We start from the raw sequence: 16,169 nt of genomic DNA on the forward strand, positions 1-16,169 counted from the left end.
TATAGGCACCCCTATTTATGCCTCATACTCTTAGTCTGTTCCGCATAAAATTTATATTTTTTGTCAAATCATATCATTGAGAATTGAACTCACTAAAGAATGACAGACATTTGAGTTTCAGATGTTCTGTCCTTCGGAAAATACATGCTAATGCAAAACCTATTATTCTCTCGTCTTTCTAAGTTTCTAAGAGCAGTATTTAAAATGTGTCCTTATTTGTGCACCTTTGTCCAGCTTTCCTGTGGTAGGAGATTGAGATGTATGGTTGGAAGTACTTCCATCTGCCGTTGATGTCCTGTGGACTGCCAAGCAGGTTATTGATAGCATCCCTTATGAAGGATGTCTGATGATTGCCTTTATTTTTCTGTCTTTGCCTTACAGGTTTATCGTTTCTGTGTACCATCTACTGAGTCACATTCTAGAAGCAGGTTGAGTGCTTCTGATGACATGTTTTTTGCTATTGCAACTGCTTTCTTATCATCTTTGTTAGCTAACCAGTTTTTCTTAGCCTGGTGTACCTTTTTTATCTCACACTTTTTCCTGCATTTCCTTTTTCATTTGATAATTTCCTGGACTTCTGTAGTCCACCACCATGTACTCTCCTTATGTACCTCATTTCCTTATCTGGATCAGACACATGTGTTCTATTGTCCTCACAAATGCTGTTTTGAGGCACTGCCATTCTTTTTCAATTCCACCTTTTTCTTTTTCTTCCTGAGGTGATTGAGCCCTGAATATTTCTTTGAAATCTTGTGCTTTCTCCTCAGTCAACTTCCAGGTCTTCAGCCTGCACCTTGTTGACCTTTGAGTCTTCTCTGGCCACTGCTTGCTTCAAGTAATGGTTTGTGATGTGGGTCATCTGTTTCACTGGGGATGACTTGCAATTGTTGATTCTTCACCAGTGCCCTGTCCTTATTTGGAAGAAGTCTAACAGTGTTGCATGTTGGCTACTCTTGAATGTGATCTTATGACTGTCTCTCTCTTGCTGAACCATATTTCTGGACAGAAGTGTAGAATGGCTTCTCTTTCTTTATTGGTTTTAACCCCACCCATGAAGACACAGTCAGGCCTCATGTCATGTTCCGTCTACCCCAATATGTGTATTTAGGTCCCTCGTTATCAACCCTAGCTCATATTGTCCTGCTTTGTCTAGTAGGTCCTGCAACTGTTACCTGAATGCAGTCTTTCACTCACTGTCACACCCCGCTATGGGGCATAGACTAACATTATGAATATTGCCCTATCCTTACATTGGAATTGATTGCAATGATTCTGTCACTAATTCTGATGACATCCCTTACTATCTTCTGAAGCCTCTCATTCTCCTCATTTCCTACACCATTTCTAGTCTTTCCTCTTCCCACAGAGTACTAGTGTCTGGATCCCAAGCCAAGTGTCTTTGCACTGCCTTTCCATCTTGGATCCTAGGTACAGAGGATGTTCAGCTTCCTCCTTACTATCATTTAATCTACTTCCAATCTGCATCCTGTCATTGACCCTATACTGAGTGTAGCAATCCTTAATTCATGTTTGGCTAGTTGATTGGTTTTGCATCCGTCTTTTGCTCAACATAGCTAACCCAAGTAACTCAACCAGGGCAACTCTATACCAGCTGGTTAGTTATTTATTGACCCAGGGCTTCTGGGCTTTATGGGGATGCACACACACACACACACACACACACACACACACCAGACAATAGGGACAAAACCGTAGCATGGATTCCTGGTGTAGGTTAAAGTAGGCTGCGCCTCAGCCCACTTATTACTGGCAGATACCCATGCCCATTTTTGGCAACATTCATCAACAAGACCAAATCACCTAGAGATGATTTTTACACTGTCAGGTGGTTAGCCCTGACATGGCTGTCAGTCTGTGATCTGTGTCTTCTGTCTAAAGGATGCCCCACACCACTGTTAATGCGTTGTTGGTCTATACAACTCTTCCCAATATAAGCACTGTCTAGAGTCTGTGCTGCTGCTTGCCGCAACTCCATTTGTTAGTGAATTTGAGGTGGAAATGCTCAACATGTTTTTGGGAGGTAGTAGGAACCCCCCACAAAGACATGGAGAACATGCAAACCCCTCACAAAGGTATTGTTTGGCTGTCAGGATTGAACCTTGTGTCTTGTGCATTGGTAGTGAAGACCTTAACCATTATGCCAGTTTTGCTGAGCATTCCTGGTTAACACTTTGTTTTATATCTCCATCATCTGCTGTTAGCTGTCCCTCTTGGCCTCCCCATTGATACATTCATTCTTCTTTGGTAAGAGTCATATTGGTCATTAGTTCCTTGGGGTGGAAACGAAGCATACCAAGACTGGGATTAGCATTTACATTGAGGAACAGGTGTATTCTACCTATGTCCTAGCCTTCCCACTATGCATTCCTGGAAAGTGCTTAAAGGGGTGGTGCACATTGGGCTCTGTGATTCCTTTCACACCTCTGTATGGTAATCAAAGCTAAGCTCCCCAGAAGCTGCACCCCAGATGTGGCTCTCATGGGGATTTAACCACTGAAAATATGAATTGTGCAGCAAAACATGCTCCCAACCCACCCCCAAGAGTAATTAGTGGGTTTTGCCGCTTTTTTCTTTTCTCACTCAGTCTGTTCCAGGCCTTGGCTGATATTTGAACTATTTGAACTGGTATTTCTAGTAAACTCAGTCACAATTAGGACTTTTAGCACCTTACTACTGATTATTATACATAAATCAGTCTTATTTTTCACCATATTAGCATATCCTTGAAAGTGTTTGTCAGTAATGCTTGTGAACTGATTAGGTATTACATGTTTTATAATGCTTGGCAAATCTGTCCATTCTTCTGAGTATTGAAATTCATTCCACGTTTTGTCTTTGCAGTGCATTTGTAGTCGAAAGGCAACCTTGTATGCCTATGCATCCTGATCGCCCCCTGGTTATCAAAACAGGAGTACAGTTTACTACAAAAGTCAGGTGAGTAACAAAATTTACTTCGGTACATACTACCAATTTGTTTTGGGATTGCAGATATGGAGATTGTCCAGCAAGTTTTGACAGCATCAGCTGTGTAGTTACATAGTATTAAGCTTGTAAGTTTAAAAAAAAATTAGAAGTTTTGTTGCAGGTCTGTAAAGTTTTAGGGCTGCAAGAAATTTTGCTTAATAAAAAGAGCCCTTTGTACTAACCTGAACTACTGGAATTGTGGTGTATGTGCTCTGTATCCTTAGAGTAACTTTTAAGACAGAAGTAGTAAGTGGGATCTGCCCTGGAAAAATGACTTAACCCTAGACTTGTAACAGTCCCTTAAAAGTGCCACCGCTCTTTTACACTCATGACCTGGGTCTCCCGTACTTGAAGGAGCTTATTACACCCTACAGCCCCACTCAGGTGTTGTGTTCCTTCTCCAAGGGGCTGATGTCAATTCCACTGACTCATCTTGCAATTTCTAGGTATTGCTTTTTTTCTTATCAGGTGTCTCATCTATGGAATTTGCTACTACAGTGGCTCCCGGAGTCCCCGACAGTGGCAGCCTTCAAGAAGGCACTTAAAATATCTTTAATGTGAAGTTGTCCTATCTCGCCTTCATTCTTACTGATGGGTTCGGAGCCGATCTTCAGCACCGACTCGGCCAAATGCAAAAGCTTGAGGTCTTCAACCAGCTCGTGGCTTATTCCCTTTCACATGATGCACTGGTGCTTCCCCCAGATCTCATTTGCTGCTACAACAGATCGGGTGATTCACCAGCTCCGGCTAAGTGATTTTTTTTTGTTGTTTGAACTGTTATTTCTAAAAGTTACCATTTAGAAAATTCTTCTATAGTTAGGATAGTTGTTATCTTTAATCGTACCTAGCAATTTCCTTCATACGAGTATTTTTTTGTGAATTTAAACCGTGGTGTTTTTGTAGGCCTTTGTTTAGCTCCCTATCCCCTTTCTTCACTTAAAGTGTTAGTGATGGTTATTAGTAGTTTGTTAACTTAGTTACATAGTTAATTATTTAGTTATTAGTAGGATTATTGTTTGATTCAATATTCACTGTTTTTTTTCATGTGCTGATAGATTTATGTGTGTGCATATTTGAGCCTGCTTAAGTTAGAAGGCTCTCACAAGTGTTAATTTGTGCCTTAAAGATTTTTGTTTGTTGAAGCCTGCTGTAAGTATTGTGTGTGTGGACTGTTTTAGTTCCAGGCTGTAGTACTTGTTAGATTTGTATTTAAGCCTATTTTAGTTAGAAGGCTGTGTTTTGTTGTTGCTTAAGCCCGTTTAAATTAGAGGGCTCCTTAGTGTGTGTGTGTGTGTGTGTGTGTGTGTGTGTGTGTGTGTGTGTGTGTGTGTGTGTGTGTGTGTGTGTGTGTGTTTATATTTTGAGAAAATGTCTCAGCAAGAGAGAGACAATGATAAGGGGGTTAAATAATTTAAGCCTTCTGGATTTAAAAAATGCCCAAAATGTGGACAAAAAATGTCCATTACTGATGGGCACACAGATTGTGTGTATTGCTTAGGACCCTTGCATTTGCAAGAAACATGGTCTATCTGACATTCTTTTAGTTCTCGTGTACTGCAAGAGAGAAGGAACATGTCAGAGGCATGATTAAGTCTTCCTTTCAAGAAGAAATGAAGCATGGTCAAACTACTCATGGCAAACCTACAAAACCTACCAAAAGAAAATCTACTACTGGATCCTTGAAGTCTGGAAAATCTCCTTCATCCACTAAGTCAAAATCTGACAGACCTTTGACCTTGGCGCCATTGCCTTCGGAGCTGACAGTCGTAACATTGAGGAGCCGATCCCTGGTTTTGGAGCTGGTGTCTCCTACTTTGAAATTACCTATTTTGCAATCCATAGCTTCTTCAGCTGCATCGTCTCGATCCTCAAGAAGCCTGTCCGACTTAGATGTGGCTCGTGTAGTGCAGAGGCTTTTGCAGACACCGGCGTTGGCCAAGCTTTTGTCATGGCTGACCCCACGGGCTTCGGAACTGACTAACCCCCGCCCCCCATTTGTTCCTCCTCTGATCCGACTCGAGGTTTCGGAGCCGGAGTGCTCGGAATTGATAATTGTGGAGTCGTCGGTACTGAGACCTGCTCCAGGTTCTTCGAATCTGACTTCTCAGACTACTACTGTGCTGACTGAAGAATCTAGGGGCCGACACTCTCCAGTCAGGTCCGGGGAGGACAGTCGAACCGATTTGTTGGGTCTGACTTTGCCTCTAGGGGCTCTTCTGTGCAGGTGAGTTCGGCGCCTACATCAGGTTCGGAGCCCACCATTCTGGTGCTGACAGAACTGACTGTTTCTTCAGATCCAGGGGTTCTTTCTCATCGGAGTCGAGGGGCTTTCGATGCCATGAGGAGGGCATTGTCCCCATGGACATCCACAGCTTCTTCTCCTAAAGCACAGGTGTCTACTTCCACATTGCAGATTCCACAGAAGCATAGAGACCCAGAGCCTTAGGAAGTCCCATCGGGTGAGCTCTTTTCTTCCGAGACCTCCCCAGACACTCCCACTGAGGTGATCCTTCAGAAGAGGCTATTAAGAGGAAGCATTTGAACTCCCCTCAGGAATCCGTCACCTCATATACTGACCTAGATGATTCAGAAGCGTCACCATGTTCACCCTCAGAAGATATCTCCTTTGCAGATATCTTAGAGATTCTCAAACAGAGGGGTGGCTGGCAAGCCCCATCAACCCTTCTGATGATGATTCGATCTACCTTAAGGCCTTCGGGTCTCAGCCCTTCACTACTTGGGTGTTTCTGCCTTTCGATGAACCTGGTTTGTCAAAAGGCGTGGGAGTCTCCAGATACAGCGGAACCTCTCCCTAGGAGGCCTAATAAATTTATTACTTCCCCACAAGACAAAGCTTTTCTCACCAAAGGAGTCCCTGTTGATGCCATAGTGTTGGCGACAGCCACGAAAAAGGAGTTATCTGAAACTTCGGCATCAGTCCATCCTCCAAATAAAGATTCAAGAGTAATGGACAGATACGCAAAGCACATGTTTACTTCAGCCACCTTCACACTAAGATTGCTAAATTACCTTACACATTTTACTAGATTGCAAAGAGATCTCCTAAAAGAGCTGGGAGATTCTCTTCAGGATTCAGTAGCTGCGGGGGTTACAGACAAAATATCCTCCCAGCTGTCCACCCTTAATTCCCTAGTAAACTCGTCCATGTGTCTGATTTCTTACACAGCTGATGGAGCGAGTAGAGCAGTGGGTACTGGAATCGCTCTTAGGAGACATTCCTGGATATGTTTGTTTTCATTTGCGGAGCCCTTCAAGTCATCCTTTATCAACACCCCTTTCGAAAGCTCGTCCCTTTTTGGACTCAAAGTAAAGGAAACGCTTACCCTGTGTGAACAAGAGGGAAAGACTCAGTCTGCCGTCGGAGTCCATTTTTTCACGCCTACCAGACCTTACCCCAACGGTCAGAAAGGGGGAAAAATGTGGTTCTGAAAATCTCAAGGAGCCTTTCAGGACACATGTGGTGTATCCCCCTCCAGAGGCAGAGGAAGGGGCAATAATGGAAGATGACCACACAGCAGAGGGGGGTCCGCAGAATCAGGGTGACGGGGAACAGTTCTTTGGGAAGCCGTATCGGCACTCCTGAAAGGAGGCCTGCCTGTCCAACTCTGGACACAGTTGAGAACGCTTAACTTTGTACCTAGACACCTGGCTAAAAATAAAAGACAGCTGGGTACAAAGTATCATATCCAGCAGTTACTCTATTCCCTTTTCCACTCCACCTCCCTTGATAAGAAAGATTCCAGATGTTCTACCCAGTTACAGGAAACAAGCAGCCGTAGAAATCCAAAGGTTGCTAGAAAAAAAGTCATCCATCCTGTCCCCACAGACCAGATAAGATCCGGAACTTACTCAAGTTTCCTTTTAGTTCCAAAGACCATTCTGGATCTCAGCAGACTAAACAAATCTGTGAAGAAGACAAAGTTCCAGATGGTTAACTGCAGTCGATACTTCCTTTTCTAGGAAAAGACAATTGGATGTGCTCGATAGATCTCCAGGATGTGTACTACTACATAAAAATGGACAGACCATCCAGAGATCACCTACACTTTCAGCTGGGAGTTATTCACTGTCAGTTTTGGGCACTGCCCTTTGGTTTCACAACAGCCCCCAGTGTGTTCACCAAATGCATGGCAGTAGTCACGGCTCAACTGAGACGTTTAGGATTCTAGGTGTTTTCATACCTAGACGACTGGCTCCTAACTGCCACCACCAGGCAACAACTCATTCAAGCAAGGGACACCACTATGAAGCTCTGCTGTCAGTTGGTGATTACCATAAAGGTAGAAAAGTCTGTCTTATTGCCATCATAACATACTGTTTTTATAAGACCAGATCTGGACACCACCACAGTGACCTTAAAGCTTCCGTCAGACAGGGTTTGTGTTCTCCGACACTAAGTTCTGACCCTCCTCTCAAAAGCAAAAGTCCCAGCTTTAACAGTTCTTATGTTACTGGGTACAATGGCGGCAGTGATTCTTGCAGTTCCACTGGGTTGGATGCATATGTGGATACTACAGTGGCTCCTTTTCACACAGTGGTCCTTTCAAGAACTCCCAGTGTCACATGAGATAATCACAAATTCCTACAAGAAGGACCTTCAGTGGTGGCTAACATCGGATTGTGTAAAGATAGGCCATCCTTTTTACCCACCCCTGCAGCCATAGTGACCACTGACACTTCTCTGAGGGGGGGGCATTATCAGGGAAGAACAGCTCAAGGCACATGGAAGGAACACGAGGCTGACCTGCATATCAGTGTCTTAGAGATGAGAGCAGTACTTCTAGCGTTGCAGTCCTTTCTCGACTCTCTACCACTTGGGAACATTGCGATACAGACAGACAACATGTCAGTAGTCTGGTACATAAACAAGGAGGAACCAAATCTTACCTCCTATGTTGAGAGGCCTTGAGAGTATGGCAATGGGCAATGTCCTCCCAGCGCTTTCTAATAGCAGCACACATCCTGGGGAGGTCCAACGTGATAGCAGACAAACTGAGCAGGGCAATTCTGTTGAATCATGAGTGGTCCCTTAAGAAAGAAGTGGTGGAAATGATTTTCCACAAATAGGGCCAGCCTTGCTGCTATCTCTTTGCCACTCCTACAAACATGAAATACAGCAGCTACTTTGCCCTAATTCCCTGTCTGGGGATGTCCCAAGGGATGCACTTGTATATGATTGGCCCCCGGTCTCCTTTATGCTTTTCCCCATTACCACTGATATCCAAAGTTTTACAGAAAGCCAGTCATCTGGGAAGAACCTTAATTCTATTAGCCCCTTACTGGCCTCGCCAGGTTTGGTTCCCCTTTCTTTGACCTCATCTATTGGAAGGACCTTGGATCCTGGACCCAGCTGCAGACCTCCTGATTCATTCATCAGTAGCTGTTCATAGGTTCATAGGTTCATAGGTTCATACTAGGCTATCTGCCCAAGGGCATTTATAAGCCTAGCCCATAGTTATGTGGCTTTCGCCACCCCTTTAGTTTGAATAAAAACTATGCCTATCATTTTTCTGTGCCTCTGTCAAGCAGTGACACTGAAGTAATCCCTGGGGTATATCTGCGATCTCCCATCCATTGGTCAAGATTCCTCTTGAACAAGGCCAGTGAGGTGCTCTGCCTCACATGTACCGGGATTTTGTTCCACAGCATAGGGAGTCTCTGGGTGATGAATCTGTCCCTCCAGCACGCTCTATTTATAACCGTGTCAAGGTTTAAGTCTCCGCCCTTGTGGTTCTGAGGGATCTAGATTTTGAGGTGAAGCATATTCATCAAATCTGGGTTTGACATGGCCTTATATGTCAGGCACAGGTCACCTCTGAGCAAGCGGTATGAGACTGAATAAAGCTGGAGTTCTTTCAGTCGGCAGCATAAGACATATTTTGAGACCCTTTATCCTTTTGGTGAGGAACTTTTGGGGCCTTTCAAGCTGCATCAGGTGTCTGGTCAGATACATTCGAACGGGCATTGTACTCAATCATAGGTCTAATGAGTGATGAGTACAGGGGACGATGACCTCCTTGATCTAGATGTGAATCCCTTCATGATCAGGTGGGCGATATAGGAGGTTTTCCTAACTACTTTATCAACATCAGTGTCAAACGAAAGACTACTGTCAACTTGGGTCCCCAGATCCCTGATGACTTTTCTGTGCTCAGTGGATTGTGACCTATATGGTAGCTAGGGGTAAGCGTGTTTTTCCGGAAGGGTATGGCTATGCATGTTTTGGCGTGTAAGTGCAGGCCATGGCTCTGGCACCAGTTATCCGCTTCTGTGAGGCCCTTCTGGAGGATATCTGTGTCAGATGTGTTTTCGACTATGGCGCCTAGTTTGCCGTCAGTTGCAAACTTTGTCAGCCATAACCTCCTGTGTTTGCTTGTACTTCAGAAAAGTAGATGCCGAACAAGAGTGGACCCAGGACTGAGCCCTGTGGGACACCACTTGTGACAGGCTTTGAGTCTGACATGGCTCCAGCAACTCTGACCCTGTGGGTTCTGTCGCTTAGCCAGTTTGCAACCCATCTTGTGATGTATGGGTTTACATTCAAGCTGATGAGTTTTTCGATGATACCTGAGTGGGGTATTGTGTCAAGGCCTTTGCCAGGTCGAGGTAGGCTGTATGGACTGCCTTTCCTCATCAATGGCCTTGGTGACTGTCTCAAAAAGTCAACCAAGTTTAAGAGGCAGGATCTGCCTTTGACAAAGCCAAACTGCTGGATCCAAAGTCTGCAAGTTCCCTATGTCTTTATTTATGAGTTCCATTATGATCCTCTCCATGGCTTTGCAGATAAGGCTTGTCAAGCTAATGGGGCGGTAATTTCCAGGGTCTGTGGAGGCACCGCCTTATGAAGTGGGACCACAGTCGCCGGCGCCACTCCTTGGGTACGATCCTGAGGTGAGGCTAAGATTAAACAGCTGTCCTAACTGTGGGTTTAATTCCTGAGTTCATGAAGCACACAGTCGGGGACACCATCCGTCCCATGGATGCTGTGTTTTTGCCTTAGTGAGGGCAGTTCTCACCTGGGTGTTGGAGATGTTTGGGGGCTACAATCCTCTGGAATAGATATCTCCTTTTGGGGAGGGGGGAGAAGTTTGCACTGAACCTGTCAGCCAGTATGTTAGCAATGTGTGTAGGTTCAGTAATTTTCACATCATTTTGAACTAATTCTGAGCATATCTGGGAGTTTCCTCCTAGGTTTCTAACATAGCTAAAGAAGGCCTTATGATTGTCTTTAGAGTCCTTGGCATTTTTCTCTCAAAATTTGCCTTGGATGATTTTATGAGAGCTCTTAGTTTTTACTTATAATGATCAAAGGTGTCTTACCTTTCAAGGATTTTGCTCTATCTTGTAGTAGCTTCCTCCTTTGTTGTAGAGCTTGTTTATGGCTGGGGTCCACCAGACTGGACGCTGCCTTTGGTACAGAGAGTCTTAGTTTTGTTTGGGATTGCCTGATCCATGCAGTCCTGTAGGTGCTGGTAGAAGGCATTTGTAAGTGATTCAGCGGTTTGAGTAATGTTTACCACTGGCTCAGGGCCTTAAAGGAGACCACACTAGTTTTAGAAGTGTGAAATCGGCTTTTGCGAAGTTTTTCACTGTGGTCTTTTTTGTTTCAGGTGGGGCCGGGATGAGGACCTCCAGCCAGATTAGTTTATGATCTGATCTCACCAGTGAGGGTATACTTCCGGTGTTGAACATTTTGATCCCATGTTCGTGATGATGAGATCAAGTATGTTTTCACCTCTTGTGGGGATGGTGACTTGTTGTTCCATGGCATTTGAGTTTATGAACTCCAGGAATCTTTGGGTTAGAGTGTTCGGACCTTGGATCCTGGACCCAGCTGCAGACCTCCTGATTCATTCATCAGTAGCTGTTCATCCATCCCTTCAGTCCCTCAAATTGACAGCTTGGCTGCTCCATTTCCAAAAATAGCCAGGCTTCAAAACCTTTCAGCTGCAGCTCAGCATATTCTAACATCCTCTCATAAATCATCTACTAGAAAATTATATCTTAGCAAATGGAAGAGATTCTCAATATGGGCAGTTCATAGTCATATTAATCCGTACTTAGCTCCAATATCCTCTATTTTGGAATTTTGACAAAACTTTTCAGTGAGGGGAGCAGCTGCTGCTACTATTCGAGCTCAATTGGCAACAATCTCGAATTTTCTTTTTGGCAATGGGGGTCTAATGTCATGTGTCATAGACTTTTGAAATCCTTTCTGAAAGGGACTATCCATTTAAGACCACCCATCAAATTCCCTCTTGCTCCGTGGAATCTAAATTTTGTTCTATTACAAATAATTCTACCATCCTTTGAACCAGCCTCTTCTTGTGACCTAAAGTATATCACATGGAAAACCATCTTTTTAGTGATCATAACTTCTGCTCGGAAGGTTTCAGAATTACAAGCTTGTCCATTAAACCCCCATACATGATATTTCATAATGATAGTGCGTCTCTCCATACAAATCCTTTGTTTTTACTGAAAGTATGTTCGGAAACAAATTTGAATCAGTCTATAGCGTTACCTGTATTCTTCCCCAACTATGGCAATAAGACAGTACATGCTGCACAAACTTGATGTTCACAGACAGCTTTGCTTTTATTTCGACAGAACCAAAGACTTCAGGAAAACAGATCAACTCTTTGTTTCCTTCTCAGACTCCAGGAAAGGGGCTGCTGTAGTTAAGACCACATTATCAAAATGGTTATCCGATTGCATTTCATTTACTTACAATTCAGTGACTAGACCATTGCAAGACAAGCTAAAGGTCCACTCAACTAGTGCTGTCTCCAATTCTTCAGCTTTTTCAGCCAAACTGCCAATAGATACCATTTGTGCAGCAGCCACTTGGTCAAGGCCTCATACCTTTATCACTCATTGCAAGGTGGGTAGGGCCTCCAGGGACAGGGCTTCCTTTGGTTCCACTGACCTGAAGAATATTCTCCCGTGAGCCACCCAAGAAGATTGTGCTTGAGACACTATCCCATCAGTAAGAATGAAGGCGAGATAGGACAACTTCACGTAAAGAATTTATGTACCTACCATAACATTCTATGCGAGTTGTCCATCTCGTCTTCATTCTTACGTCCCACCCTCCAACCCCCATCTAGGCTTCTTGAGGCGCGAGAGCCTGAGGTGAGGTATGGCTGTACTTTGACCTTTCTCTAGTGTATTCTGTGCTGTTGGGTCTATTGGGAGTTGACATATAACTTTGTTGGCAGCAAACAAGACCTGAGGGAAGCACCAGTGCATCATGGGATATGGTGTGAGTCGCGAGCTGGTTGAAGACCTTGAGCTTTTGTATTTGGCAGAGTCAGAGCCAAGGATCAGCTCCGAACCCATCAGTAAGAATGAAGGCGAGATGGACAACTCACATGGAACTTTATGGTAGGTACATAACTTCTTTTTTTGCTTGGTGTGTGATATGGTGGGATGGTTGTTTCCACCTCGTTACTATTTATTTGTTATCTATTTTTATTGTTTGTATTCATCTGGACTCTTATTTTATTTTTTGTTATGGTGCTTTGTGATAAAACGCCATAATAAAGTTGAAGTTGTACTTGGCTGTATAGAGATCATTAAAGAAATTGTCAGTTTTTCTTAGGGCAGTGTCAGTAATCAGATGCAGTACTTTGTTAAACAAGTTTCAGCTACTGGGTTATGCCCATCCGAAAAGCTTTCCTGGTAGATTGCCTTCATGTGAGATTGTAGCCACCCTGATACTCCAGCTTCACTCATCAGTTATAATGAGGAATTGGCTGTAAAATGAATACAGTTTCTCCCCATCTTTTTCTCCTACTCTGCTAATGAATTCCTTGCTTTGCATATGCTGAACTCATCTTTAGTGTTTTTTTCTTCAGTTTTTTTCAACTGCTAAGGCTGCTAACATGACCAGAGATACAAGGCATCCTGACCAACTATTTGGCTCTTCCATGCCAGGGAACTAGAGCAGACCAGTATCAAAATTTGTTTTCTGTGACCATCAAGTGCCATCACCTTCTTTTCATCCATTGCGAGTTAAATGCTGAACAGGACAGTGATAACTTCACAATGGCAATTGCCACTACTGGAACCTTTTTCAAAAACACTTCACTTAAGTGTGTCTATGCAATTCAATTGCCAGTTGTTTTTTCAAAGTGTTACAAGCTGGGTATACGGTCAGGAAGTAAAGAAGGGATGTTCTTCGTGTTTCACTGTTGCAGTTATCACACTTGGGTTATCTGCCAGCAGTAAGCCCTCAGCTGGCCTGAATACCAGAGTCTTGGGACTTCTGCATCAGATGCTGTTGCCTCTTCCATGACGTCAGGTCGTCATGGGTATAAATCATGCAGCCGACGCCATTACATCAGCTTTTTTTGCTGCGCGGGAGCCCAAAGCAGAAGCAGTTCACAAGTGCCAGTCAGCTGCTACCTGAAATTTACGTTTTTCGAGTTTCAAACCTGAAGTCTTCTAAAGCTAAGTACCCCATTGGGGATTCTTTTTTCTTGCTCTAACCAGTGTCAGAAAAAGTTAACAATTGTCTTGCCTGTGGAAAACAAATACCTCACAGAGATTTTCATTCTTACTGCGTCACCTGTTCTGTTTTCCAAAATGGCTTCTGTAAGCCATCCAACTACTGATCTTCCGAAAAAACGTAAGGATAAAGACAGAGACAGACCGCATAGGTCTAAAACTGCCGACGATGCTTCCATTAAGCTAGTTGCCAGTCTGCCGTTACTCAGTGAGGCGCCTTCACAGCCCCTGATACCCGCTTCTACAGATTCGCAGGCCTCTGCTGAGACCCATTTGGAGTCCAATATGCCGCGAGATGCTTCTTCAATTATGGAACCTGCGGATGTTTCTACCTTGGATGGGTTCGGAGCCGCTGTGCAGGCACCGGCTTCTGAGTGTGTATTCCGACCTTCCGATGTTCGTATTAAACCTACTACTTCATTTCAGACTAAAACGACTGAGTTTCTCAAGCCCAGACTTCGCACTATGCCTAGAAAACCGACGACCAAAGTGCATGCTCAAGCTCCCATTCCACAGAAACAAATGCTTAGAATGGTTGAAGACCTTATAACTCTAATCAGGGGAAGCCAGCCTTCCCCCTCTAAAAGACAAAGAATTGATTTCCCTTCTGATTCAACAGACCATGAGTCCGATGACTCTGATCCCTTTGATTACCAGGACATACCCTTATCTACCTATGAGGATTCATATGCAGAGGATTCCATTCCCTCTGCCTCCCCTCCAGAGGACTTTTCTTTTGGTGAAACCTTGCATACCTTAAGAGAGCATTTCCACTGGGAATGCCAAGACTACCCACAGTCCAAGAAGAGACTCAGAGAATTTTTAGACTTGCCTCAGCACAGGTCTCTAGCTATACCCCCTGTTTTGGATATTGTAGATGATGTTTTCATGGAATCCAGTCTTACTCCTAATACTTAGAAAGCCTGACACGTACTACAGGGTACCTGACTCTCTCAAATTTCTCTTAAAGAATCCCACTGCGGATCCAGAGACCATTTCCCAGGGACCTAACGGTATTAAGGCTACTACAGCCAAAAATCCTACCCCTTCAGACAGGGATTCGAGGGCTCTGGACAGATGGGGCAAGAAGGATGTAATGGGATCCTATCTCGCCTACATTCATAACTGATAGGTTCGGAGCCGATCCGTCGGCTCCGACTCGGCCACTATATACTAGAACAAAGTCTCTCATTGGCTGGGCTACCCCTTATCCCAGAATGCACCACGCCTGCTTCTCCAGATCTCGTTTGCCGCTTTTCAAGCTGGACGTGGTCTCGACTTGGCTGGAGCTAAGTGTATTTTCTTGACCTTTTTGGTCTTTTTGGCTAGGGTTTCTGTCAGCTTTTAAACAAACAGCTGTTTTAACAGCTTTGTGAGCGTTTGTGGTCAGTTTTTGTGAAAAGTTAGATTTTATTTTTTTCGCGCTTCTAGTGTACTGGGCAAGGCCCGTTTGAGTTAGAGGGCCTTTGCCCTTATTGTGTGTTTATATATTTTTTCTTGTTGTGTGACTGAATTAGTTTTCGGGCTAAGCCCGTTTAAGTTAGAGGGCTTTAGCCCACATATTACCTTACTTCTGACCTGTTGTATCGGGCTAAGCCCGTTTAAATTAGAGGGCTTTAGCCCATATATTAGTTTACCTCTGTATTTCTAGCTATCTGTCTCCTGTTTTTTCTACTGTGCTCAAAATGTCTAAGGAGCAGAAATCAGGGTTTAAAAAGTGTGCAAAATGTAATTATAAAATGTCTATTACAGACAGCCATGCTGTCTGCATGTACTGTTTAGGGCCTAAACATCTACAGGAGACTTGCAGTGTATGTCACGCTTTTTCTTCCAGGCTTCTCCAGGAAAGAAAAAACAAGCTGACACTTAGGGGTCTTATTAAGCCTTCATTTGAGGAAGCGTTGGCTTCATCTCCAGCTTCTAAAAAGAAGAGATCATCGGCTCCGACCAGTCCGTCGGGCCCGACACCCAAAAAGCATAGATAGTCGGCTCCGACCAGTCCGTCGGACCCGACAGCTAAGAAACATGGATCGACTTCTTCCTCGGCTCCAATGGCTTCGGAGCCGATGGCTGAAGGGTCTGCCTCGGTGCTTCTTCCCTCGGCTCCATTGGTGTCGGAGCCGCAGGTTAGTGCATCGAGAGGCCAATCACCTACTTCGGCTCCTTTGGTCTCGGAGCCGTTGGAGGTGTGCAGCTCAGACACTTCCCCCTTGACCCTGGAGCCTCCTTCGGCGCCGACACTGTTACAAATGGTTCCGGTCTCGGGTCCGATAGTGCTGGAACCCTTTCGGAGCCGATCCCCTGCTTTATCGGAGCCGAGGCAGAAGTCTTCTCAGCCCCAGTCTATTTCCTCCAAATCCTCTAGGTTGTCGGATTCGGATTTGGATAGGGTTATCCAGAGGCTGTTCCAGTCCCCAGTTTTTACTAAAATGATCTCTGCTCCAGCCCACTCGGCTTCGGAGCAGATTCCACATTCCGTGCATGGAGTCGGTGCGGGGTAGAATGCAGCAGAATCGTCCAGTCGGAGCAGAGACCCCCTCTGAGTTTCTCTGCTCCGACCTTTATTCCTACCCTGTCCTCGGTGTCAGGGTTTGGTTCCGGGGTCTTCCTCGGCGGGGGCCGAGGGCAACACTGTGGAGTTCGCCTCTTCG

General features: G+C 44.6%; 1 protein-coding gene across 5 annotated transcripts in view; it reads left to right on the forward strand.

Moving 5' to 3' along the window:
* STAT3 (signal transducer and activator of transcription 3) overlaps positions 1-16,169 on the forward strand; it is a 1,961,792-nt gene that overhangs the window by 854,761 nt on the left and 1,090,862 nt on the right. For all 5 annotated transcript variants that reach the window (XM_044054713.1, XM_044054714.1, XM_044054715.1 and 2 more), the window contains exon 10: positions 2,863-2,955. In XM_044054713.1, the coding sequence (XP_043910648.1) occupies positions 2,863-2,955 (93 nt within the window). The remainder of the gene's footprint in view (positions 1-2,862; positions 2,956-16,169) is intronic.

This window comes from Protopterus annectens, chromosome 13.part0 (genome assembly GCF_019279795.1).
Source record: "Protopterus annectens isolate FY-2018-M chromosome 13.part0, PAN1.0, whole genome shotgun sequence".
In the NCBI taxonomy this organism is placed as follows: Eukaryota; Metazoa; Chordata; order Ceratodontiformes; family Protopteridae; genus Protopterus; species Protopterus annectens.